Source organism: Nelumbo lutea, chromosome 3 (genome assembly GCF_056320005.1).
Source record: "Nelumbo lutea isolate HS-2025 chromosome 3, American lotus-T2T, whole genome shotgun sequence".
Lineage (NCBI taxonomy): Eukaryota > Viridiplantae > Streptophyta > Magnoliopsida > Proteales > Nelumbonaceae > Nelumbo > Nelumbo lutea.
The window spans coordinates 31292064-31304001 of NC_142686.1; the positions used below are offsets into that span (position 1 = coordinate 31292064).

The window sequence follows — 11938 nt, forward strand, 5'->3', positions numbered from 1 at the left end:
CTAAGGCTCAGTTTGGAAGGAGTATACATACAAATATAGAAAGGAGTATAAATACAAATATAGAGTGTAAAACCTTCTATTTTGTATTATTTTGTATGTATATGCACTGTATATATTTGTATTTGTACTCTTTTCCAAACTGAGTCCATATAACTAACATGTGAAAAACAATAGATATTTAAGAAAAATAAATGGCAGAGTGCTTCCAAACAAGTAATAAATAAGAAAGGACCGAGTGGGTCCTACAATCTCAATAATAACTGTGTGGTCATGAGAAGGTAGGTATGCATTGAATTATACTATTTTCTTTTATTTTTTGTTGGTTTGTTGGGTAGACAAGAATTATATGGTTGCTTTTTCCTTTGATGAAATTTCAAATTTGAGGTGTGCCCGGAACAGATGCTAGGTGAAGAACAACCTTAATAGTGAGTTATTTCATTGACAAGCCTAAGAGACGAACATAAAAATCCACTTTGTGTAGGCTATAGGACTCTTAAGCTATGTTTAAATTGAAGGATAAAGGTAGAAAAAGGAAGGAAAAGGTACGAAAATTTATTAAAGGTTTTTCTATCTTTTTCTTTTTTCTACCTTTTTCTTTAAACCAAACACAGCATTAGGGTTTTGTTAGTTTTACCATGGTTTTCAAAATTAGACTGGACTGGACGGTTAGATTGGAAAAACCGGGAACTGGTCACTTGACTGGTTTCGTTTTCCCCAAAATCGCTTTTTCCCTCAAAATCGTTGATTTTGATCAACAAGCCGCTAAATCGATCGGTTAACCGTTTTCTATTTTTTTAATTTTTTTAACTTTTTAATTTTTCTGTCAAAACAGACCAACTGTTCAGGTTGAACTGTTTGAACCAATAACTGGACCCCTGACTGATTTGGTCACCGGTTCGTTTTTAAAAGCTATACCACATTTTTGAAAAGTTAAAACATCATTGTTAAAGAGTAATGGGCTGATACTAAAATTTTATCCAGATTAGGGATGTGGACTTGTCAGGTTCGGTGTGGGTTTGTCTTGACCCTAATCCGACCCTCTAATACCTCCACCCAAAACCTGACCCCACCCAACCAAGAAACATGACATTTTCTGAACCCGCCCCAACCCTATAGAGTTGAATCTGATCCAATTCATTTTTTCAATTGTATTTTTAGAACATATTTTAAAACTTAGAAGTCATTAATTTAAATAGGATTTTTTTTATAGGTTTTAAGGTATTACATCTTCTATTAGTAAAAGAAGAAAAGGTAAAATAAACATGAAAAGAAATTTAAAGCAAAAGGCTACCTGAGGTCGCAGAAAATTACAAAAACTGAATTCGACTCGGATTAACGAATCAAAACTCATTCATCCATACACAAGAATAAGCCTAACCCTAACCCAACCCTATAAGATTGGATTAAATGTGAATTTATCATTTAACTTGACCCATTAACATCCCTGATCATGAGCAATACAAGAATAACTAATACCTAATGTGTGATATGTTTTGGATTGAAAATGGTTCAAGGCTTACAAAACATTTGTTTAAGACCCAACCATCTTAATTGGTTATAAAGAGAACAACTCTAATCATTAGACGTGAACTCCAATCATCCCTTCCCTTGAGTTGACATCATCCCTTTTGGGCCCTCATGGAGTTCTGTATGTTTTTTTTTTGGTAATAAATCCTTTTACTATGACTATGTCCTCGTTGGGTTGATCGGCCATCAGTTTGTTCGAGGCTATAAATGCATGCTCCACACAACCACAGTGTATATACAAGTGGGTTTAAGTTTTATCTACCAGAATAGAAGTTGCCGTAACATCCTACCGACATAGAACAAAGAATTTGCCTAACGAAGACAATACCTGCTACATCCTTCTTTATCAGTGAGTGGCATTGCAATGTGGATAAATTGGGTTCATTGAGCTTGTGAGGCCCACCATCTCAGTGGTCTCTTTACTTTGTAGGTTTTTGAAATCCTGTGAGTGGTTTCATTATAGATTTATAGGTGAAGTTAAACCGTATCGAAAGAAAAAATGTCTTTATTTACCACGTGTCAATCAGCTTTGACTGGATATTATTTAATTAAGAAGGTCTGATGGACATAGACGCCACAAAGGATCATCATTTTCACAGAATTACGGGTGACAAATAGGCGAATTGGATTGGGTGTGGGTCGATACTCCACCCACCCATATTGGCCACTCATGTTGACCCTCACCAAACAAAATCGGTCATGACCGCCGGCTTAGACAGAAAAGACCGCTGTCTTTAAGGACCGGTCCGTGGTTCCGTCATTCTTAAGCCGGTGGTATGTCAAGACCGCCGGTTTAGGTCTGTCCAAACGTTGCTTCCCTTTTTTAGGTGGCGGTCAAGACCGCCGTATTAGAGCTCTTTTATGTCTAAGGCGACGGTTGTATGACTATCGGTTTTGATTCTTTTTTATTTTTTATTATTTGTATCAATTTGATTTCAACATTTTCTGGCACCTATTAAATACAAATCTCATGATAGATAATGCATAAAAATCAATTTAAATAAAAAAAATTTAATTCAATTATCCAATTAACATTAAAACAGTACAAAAAACAAAATAAATGCAATTTAAAAGATCTATTTCCATTCAAATATTTTCTTACCAAAAAAATTAATACATTCGAATTAAAAATTAATACATGTTAAGTTTCAAATGAATACAAATTCTCTAATACAAATTAATACATGAGAAACATCATCTTCTCATTGTGCTTGTCTGGACTCACGAACAATAGTAAATGGAACACCAACAACCAAAGAGTTCTGAAATTACTTTCTCACAAGTTCATTCCAATTCGTTTCTGAAATGTCAACTTAGATGCCAAATGTCCTCCAATTTATAAATTTTTAAGTTCCCAAGTATTGATGATGTACACAATCTGGATCCAGTGATCTACATAGTATAAAAAAAAGATCCAATTCAACTCCAAATATAAATAGATGAAATTTGCATGTAGGTATATCAGATTCAAATCAGATTCCTTTGCAGTCCTATTAACTTCAAATCATTTGGTGTCAGCTAGAGTTACCAAGCAATTTCAATAAAGAGAGATATCATACTAGTCCAACTTAATCCAACCATAGCTGATCCCAACCTAACCTAGCTGAACCCAATCCAACTTATTTAAACTTGCCTGAACCCAATCCAACTTAACCCAATCATAGCTAAACCTAGTTGAACCCGACCTAATCTAATTAAACCTACTGAACCTAGTCTCAAGTCTCAACCTGGGACCATTCAACCTTATAACGGTTCTTTATCCAGTCCAATTTTAAAAACTTTGGACATGGAGTAGGTGTCTTGCTTCGAGTTTGGCTTGGTGTGTGGCATGGCCTAGCCCAAGGCCCGACCCATTGACTAGCCCGACCCACGGCATAACACGGGCCCATGCAGTCTCGGGCCATGGGCCGTGCCAAATCACCCCCCCAAATTATCCTAGAGGAGGGAGGCACGACCCAAGACGCCTTGTGGGTCAGCAAAGCACGACTCACACTTTGTGTGGGCCACATGCGGGTTGTATCTTGTCGAGCCAGTACGACCCAATTTACATCTCTACTTGAACCCGTCCAATATTGGGGACGAGGCAAGGAAATTCAAGGATTCTCCTTAGGAGTGGGGTGTTTTGCCCCTTAACTCGCTTGACATTAAGGAGTGGTTACCTTGCCCTGAACCTTCGTGACAATGGAGACAGGGTGGGGATGGAGCAGAGTGTCTTGACTATAGGGTAGGGAAAAGGATGGGGTGTCCTTCCCTGAACCCACCCCGTTGTCATTCCTATATAATTGTTAATTATTAGTGGAATTAATAAAAATATTAGCTTTTATAATTATTTTTATTTATTTAAAGTTAATCAAATTTTTATTTAAAAATAATAAAAAAAATTATTAAAATTACTACAAATTATTAATAAAACTAAATTTATTAAAAATATTTATTCATATTAAATTAACAATAATTATTTTTCATAAATTAATATTAAATGAAAAATAAAATTATTACGGGTCTCTACTAATAAAGAAATAAAAAAATAGAGAATTTATCTTTTTTTTTTATCATAAGAATCAGAATTAACAACAATCCATTCAATATTATTGGTTGCACGGATTTTAAATCTCGATTTCAACCAAATTGGATTTGTTACTCACAAGGGCCGTCTCACATCAACATTAAGCACATCGCAGCCCTGTATTGAAAATATTTTCGCATGAATGACAGTTCAGAGATATTCTCAATGCACGGATGAAAGCGGTGCGGTAAAGATGGCATGAGGAGCGGTCTATGAGGAGTAAATCCGGATTCCCAATACACGGCTGCAACGCATTGTGAGGATTGCTTATCATCATTCATCAGTTCTCATCTCCACCATCGATCGCTAATTCGCTATAGAAGACGACCATCCCAGGCTCCCAGGCTCCCAGTGCGCTTCTCAAGCCCTAGACCAGAAACTCTCTCTCTCTCTCTCTACTGAGGTTTTGAAGGTAATCGGTTCGGTTGGTTGGGTTTCTGGGTTAGGTTTCTTTGATGTTTAACGGAGGATTTGGTGTTGCAGATGGAAGCAGTCGCGGTTCTTCGGTCTTCTTCTGGGATATGTAAACCTCCAAATTTTGTCACTGAATCAGGTTTTCTAACAGCGAGGGCACCGGATTTTGTTTTCTTCAATTCCAAACTTCGTCTTTCGAACGGATGGATCAAGGTAAGGGGAAATTTGGATGTTGGCTCAGTAGTCTTTGAAGGTTTCCCTTGGTTCATAAATGATTTTGGATGATTACTATTCGAGGTCATCCCAGAAACTTCAAGTTTAGATTTTTGAATATTAATTTTTGTTTTAATTAAAGCTTGGTTCTAAATTTTTGTTTTTCCATTTGAGAAAGGGAGTTTGAATATTCCCTTTGGAAATATGGGCTTTAATTTTTCTTTTGATGTGAATTTCCGATTTTTGTTGTAGTTGGAGATTTAGTAAATTGCTATAGAGCAATTGATTGGAGAACCCATCTTTTTCTATCAATTTGTGGATGGGGAACTGATGTTTAAGAAGAGCGATTGTTGATGCTATCTTTTCTTTTTGGTCAAAACTAATTAATTGCAGCATTCTCCTTCAACTTATCTTTCTAAGCAAGGACAGAGTAGTTCAGTTTTCAAAAGTAGGAAGAGGACCATTATGAAGGCATCGGCCTCTCAGGACTCTACTGAGTCGGCTTCCCCGATTGCTCCTCTAAAGTTGGAGTCTCCTGTTGGGCAGTTCCTTGCTCAGATTTTGAGAAGCCATCCTCATCTTGTTCCTGCTGCTGTTGACCAACAGCTTGAACAGCTTCAAACTGATCGTGATGCTGAGAAACAGAAGGAAGAGCCATCGTCTTCCAGCACAGACCTTGTCTTGTACAGGTTATTAACAAAACTAACCAGGTCTTTTATACCAAAATTTTTTATAGACTTGAGGTCAAGAACTGATTCAGTTTTTCAATATATTATTAGGAGAATAGCTGAGGTTAAGGCCACAGAGAGGAGAAAAGCTCTAGAAGAGATCCTGTATGCATTAGTTGTACAGAAATTTATGGATGGCAATGTTTCCTTGATACCTACAATACTCTCATCCAAACCTTCTGGTCGAGTTGACACATGGCCAAACCAAGATGAGAAGCTTGAGCAGCTTCATTCCTCAGAAGCCTATGAGATGATTCAGAATCACCTGGCTCTTATACTGGGGAACCGAGTAGGGGACTCTAGAGCTGTTGCACAGATAAGCAAACTCAGGGTTGGGCAAGTCTATGCTGCCTCCGTAATGTATGGATATTTCCTCAAGCGGGTTGACCAGAGGTTTCAGCTTGAGAAGACAATGAGGATCCTTCCATATGCATCAGATGAACAAGAGACTGACATTGAGCAAGTTATGGCAGAGCAAACTCCAAGTGGTGGTGAGGGTATTGAAGCTTCGTCCCAGACTGAGCAAACTCACCCTGAGGTTTCATCTTGGCTAGGGAACTTCAGCCCAGGGGGGTTTGGGCATGGGTATAAGTCATCAAAACTTCGTACCTATGTAATGTCATTTGATGCGGAGATGCTGCAGAGGTATGCGACAATAAGATCCAAGGAGGCTGTTAGCATCATTGAGAAGCATACGGAGGCATTGTTTGGGAGGCCTGAAATTGTGATCACACCTCATGGGACTATTGATTCTTCCAAAGATGAACTCATTAGAATAAGCTTTGGGGGGTTGAAGAGGCTTGTTTTGGAAGCAGTAACTTTCGGTTCTTTCCTCTGGGATGTTGAGAGCTATGTGGATTCAAGGTACCATTTTGTGGCAAATTGATTTCTGCTGTTCATGTAGGGGTGTGCTAAAATGAGGTGAGGCCAAGCTTACTATCAGGAGCAAAAGTGACCAACTCAACTGGAATTTTAGTAAGCAAATGTACATTTGAAACTACGGCATTATCAGTCTTCCCGATTTTCTAATAGGAAGGATTTCAGATGGTTCTAATTTGAGATGATGCACTTACACATAAAATCTTTGGACCTTCGGCCTTTTTTATATTTTAAATTAAGAATGTCTATATATATTTTTTCCTAATGGATTACAGAATGCTTCAATATGTCTGTTATTTGCAATACAGTTTGAAAGCTTATGCTTGACTTGACAAGGCACAGAGTGCTATTATATATGTTTGCACTTGCTTGTGATGTAACTAGTTCTCTGCTAGCATGTAATGAGCTTGTATCCCTCCCTAGACATAACTGTGCCTGTGCATGTAGACCAACTTGGTTGTGGATGCTTAGCAAAAAGTGGTTATCCTCTTTAAGGGGATCTGTCAGGGACTCGGGAATGAGAAGAGGGCATTGAATCCATTGTTAAGTTACATTTCTGTCTATCCACGCATTGGATGCCCACATTGTTCCGTCTCAGATTCTCAGCTAAGGTTGCATTTGGCATTCCTTATTTTAAGGACTTACTAGCGGGGACTCGCACGGGATTTGTTAAGTTAAAGATAAATAATAGAAACATGTAAGAGTATATAATTGATTTATATAATAATTAATAATTACTTATATTTTATATATTATTTTTAATAATTTTTTTATAATACAAAAATAACAATAATTAATTTAGATAGAGTTGTTTATTAAACTTAGGGATGGTAATTTTCCCTATTTCCACAATCCCCATGGGGATCTGCCCCGAATGGGGTGGGGATGGGGATGATTTTCCCCTTGCAGGGGATGAAGAAGGAGAAACTTTCATCCCTGTTGGCAGGGGCGACATGGGGACGAGGAGAGCATTCCTTGCCCTATAAGGACTTCTATCCCCGTCCCATGGGATTCTAAGATATGTATATATATGCATACATTTATATATGTATATATGTATACATACATGTATATGTTAATATTTTTAAAAATATGGTTGAATCTTTTCTAATAGGATTGTAAGTTTTAATTATTTTATTTTTATTTTTTAAATAAAATAAAAAACAAAAACATAATGGTTAACATTATAAGGAATCACAGGGAGTGGGGATCCTCATGGAGACAGGGATGGGGAGAGGCTCCTTGTCCCCACCCCGTTCCGTTGCCATTCCTAATCAAACTGACCAACTTGATTTATAGTATTTCTAGTTGGCTTTGGTTCAACAATTTTCTAACTTGAATGGGTTGGATTAGTTTCGCCTTGGCCATTTTTAAGCTGACTAAAATTGAATGAACCAACCATAAATATATATTAATATTTCATATTTTAAATATATTTTTTTGAATACATGAAAGTGGGAAAATTCCAATATTTCCTAGGTTAAAATATTTTATACCATAAATTTAATTTTTAAATTTATTTTTTAATAATACCATTGTACTCTTTTAAATTTAAATTTAATTTTTTAAGTTTAAATCTTTTGAACCGACCGACCAAACTGAGAATTGACCTAAACTGATATAACTTGAGTGACCAACTCCCCAACCTGACCGGGTCAATTTGGTTGGTCAAACAACTTACAACTAAATCAAACCAACCCATGAACAATAGTTTAATCTCCAAAAATTATTGAATTTTTTTATTAAATAACAACACAAATTAGATTTGTACATAATTTTTGAAAATATGTTTATCACAAAAAACAATAAATAATTACTAAAATACAATAAATATTAATTTTAGTATATATAAATATATGATAAATATAGATTAAGTTTTAAAATTATTATTAATAAGCATTAATTTTCTTGAAAGTTATTTTCTAGAATTAATAATTGGTATAAATGAAATTAGTTATTTACAATATTATTTATTTATTGAAATAATATCATTATTTAAATTTTAAAATATTAATTACTTTTTGAATTTAATAATCCATAAAATTATAGTACTATTAATACATAATTTTGTTATTTTAACTATTTAAAATCGTAGTCTATGTATTATAATTGAAAGTTATTCAGTAACTATTTAAAATATATTATTAGTTGATTTAATAATTACTAGAAATTTTTTATTAAATAACAAAACAAAAATAGATTTGTACATGATAATTGAAAATATATTTATCACATAAAATAATAAATAATTATTGAAATACAATAAAATATTAATTTTAGTATATATAAATGTAGATTAAGTTTTTAAAATTATTATTAATAAACATTAATATTTTTGAAAGTTATTTTCTAGAATTTTTAATTGGTATAAATGAAATTAGTTATTTAAAATATTATTTATTTATTGAAATAATATCATTATTTAAATTTTAGAACATTAATTACTTGTTGAATTTAATAATCCATAAAATTATATTACTATTAATACATAATTTTGTTATTTTAACTATTTAAAACCTCGTTATGTTAAATATTTCATTATTTAAAATATTTAGTTACTTAAAATCTTAATCTATGTTTTATAATTGAAAGTTATTTAGTAAATATTTAAAATATATTATTAATTGATTTAAAAATATTAATTTTAATATTTTGTTATTTAAGATATTTAGTTATAGAAATATTTAACTAATATTTCATTTTTAATGTTAGATTTTTATTATTTGAATAACATTTAGATTGGATAATTCGAAAAGCATAATTTATATTGTTTGTACATAATTTTGTGATGAATTTTGTAAAAATATATAATTATTAATAATATGAATATTATTAAATTGGTTATAATTATTTTTTTGTCTTTTTAATAAATATTTTAAAGTTATTATATAATTTTGTTAGAATATTTGAATAATTCTTAAATTTTTTAATTCAAACTTTCTTTAGATAGATGTAAATAAAAAGTGGGGGAGAATATAAATAAGAATTAGAGATAATTTTTGTGAGAGAAACTCTCTACTAAATTAGAGATAATTTAGGAGAAAGTTGGGAATAGTGGGGGAGGTTGTTTAGGAGAAGTTTTAAGATATTAGATTATTTAGGTTATTGAAACGAGAGAGAAAGAGAGAGAGATTTTAGGATTTTTTTTGGGGAAAGTAGAGTTTCTAATTGGTAGTTTCAAAAATGATATGGGTTAAAAAAATTAAAAAAAAGAAAATTTCTAGACTTTCTTGTTTTACTATATATATATATATATATATAATAGCTAGATATAAATATAAATCTCCTTGTTCAAAACTTAATGTTCATAGGGGCATTTTAAATATAAAAAGAAGATAAATCCTTAAAATAAGCAATGCTAAATGCAACCTAAATCTAATTTAATTCGGGTCTAGCTAGTTTTTTCTGAACCTGGCGCATCAAATAAATCCAACGAGGATTGGTTGGCTACTTGAACGGTTGAAGGCAAGCTCAGGACAAATCTAGAAGAGTTGGTTGCTGAAAGGTGTGGCGTCTCAACGTGCTGACAACAGTGTGGCTGTCGTGTTTTTTGGCCAGGATGTAGCAAGTGTTTTGCAGTCAGCAGATCCGAACTCAAAGGTGTGCTGACAATGTGGTTCATTTAAATTAAAGTTGAAAATTTGATCCTATCAATATAATCATCTGTTCTCATGCTTATATAAGTGACATTTTTTAGAAGTTTTCTGGCAACAGAGAACCAAAAAAGAGCTTGGGTGTGGATCCACCCTATGGCCGTGGTTTGATAAAAAATAGGGTAAAATATAAAAAATTTTTCTAAAGTTTTTGACAATCATAAAAACCTCCCTTATAATTTCATTAAAAATCTATCTTCTATTTAAAAAAAATCAATAAAAACTTCATTCCATTAATGATCAAGAGGGAAAACGTATAGAATTACATTTTAATTCTTAGACATCATCTGAGCTATTTGCAAAGTACTATTTTTGCCCTTGAGCAACTCATTACACTCCCTGTACTTTTGAGAAAACACTCGACCCTAATCCTAACAGTTGCAAGCGGCCATAGTACTCGGAATATTGCACTTCCTGAAATGATTTCTTCACTGGAGCGATTGACCGCATTCGATTTCAACTTTTGGATGGCTCAGTAGAATGTATTTGGGAAGATTAATCGATGCATACAAGTGTTGCAGAGATGTGGAGAAAGATGAAGCCCGTGACCTACAACTCCGGTGACAACTACGAAAATGCTACGAATATTGGTACACCAATACCAACCTTTTCCCGTTCGTTAAATTTATAAAAATTTATTATTTATGTTAATCCTGGTTGCCATGTTATGCTACTCTGCATAGGCTGAACTTCTTGAAGAGTTGAGCCTTCTCAGAAAAATAAACAAATTGATATATGTTCACGCCCCTCCTCATCTTCCCCATTTTCTTCTTCACAGAAAATGGAGAGAAGAAGAAGAAGATGTGTAGGTTTTAAGCTCTTTTTTTTTTTAACACGTCATTCGTTGTTCAATTGATCATCACCTACAACTAGTTGAAGTTTTATGACTGGTAACAAAAGCTAATACTGGCATAATTTTAAATCCCTCACAGCTTCACGTTCTCGTTCTCAGACTCAAACCTGCTCCCCCAACCCAACCATTAATCTTCACCAACGGTGTTTAAAGTTCGAACCGCAACAGAACGGTCTTCAAAGAAAACATGCAACGAGCAGGCATTCTACTTTCTGATTTGCAGAGAGAAGAAAAAGTTGAAGACAAACAAAAATAATTTAGCATAGTTGTCATGTAATTGACCAATCAAACCCATTAGATTTAATATCTAATGAGAGTAAAATCCAACAGTTGAGGCTGTGACTCAGAGAGATATGAATTACCAGCAACTGAACCTATATTGTAAGATACAAGGAGAACAGCCAAGCCCACAAGAAGTGGTGGCCATGTGCGACTCCATCGAGGGTCACCGCTGTGTTTCCTCATGGATTTCTGATAATTCTCTTGCCCACTCCCAATTCATCGGCCTTTTATTTTTCCCCGGAAAGATCAGATGCCGGCCGGTAGGAGGAGAGGGGAGGGGTTTGGTTTTGGTTCTGATTGGATCTTCTGAGCTTGCATGAGCAACTATTTATAGGAAGCCTTCTCAAGGGCGAGCTGTCCTAAAGAGTATTCCATTGTTTTTGTTCGATCATGATTACCTGGAAATCGCCAATCAGAATTGGAATGGTTGGGTGCTTAGTTCATTATGATTTTAGCTGTTTGGTTGAACAAACTTGAAATCTTATTCTCATTCCTGGTAAAATGGTCATTCCCTCCTTTATTGGGAATGAAAATTTATTTCAATTAATTCTGATTCCTGTCTGAACCAAATAAGTGAAGGGAATAGATCATTCTGATTCCAATTGATTTTGATTTCAATTCTGACTGAATTAAATGGACCTACCTAAACCATCAATGAATTGGAAAGATCCGTTCCATACCAAACCAATCCAATTATATATTATATAGAGTCTGGCTATACATGATGTGTCCCGATTATTATTAGATTGGTTTGGCAATTAATACCCATTTTTATCTTTCGCCACAAAAATAGACCTATTTTTCTCAAGATATACTTGCAATG

General features: G+C 34.1%; 1 protein-coding gene across 1 annotated transcript; it reads left to right on the forward strand.

Annotated features, from left to right (window-relative positions):
* Positions 1-4331: 4331 nt before the first annotated feature.
* Positions 4332-6679, forward strand: LOC148864015 (UV-B-induced protein At3g17800, chloroplastic-like). The gene is made up of 4 exons (XM_088974339.1): positions 4332-4505; positions 4577-4720; positions 5114-5409; positions 5500-6679. The coding sequence occupies exons 2-4, from the start codon at positions 4577-4579 to the stop codon at positions 6332-6334; spliced, it is 1275 nt and encodes a 424-aa protein (XP_088830465.1). The 5' UTR covers positions 4332-4505; the 3' UTR covers positions 6335-6679.
* The last annotated feature ends 5259 nt before the right edge of the window (positions 6680-11938 follow it).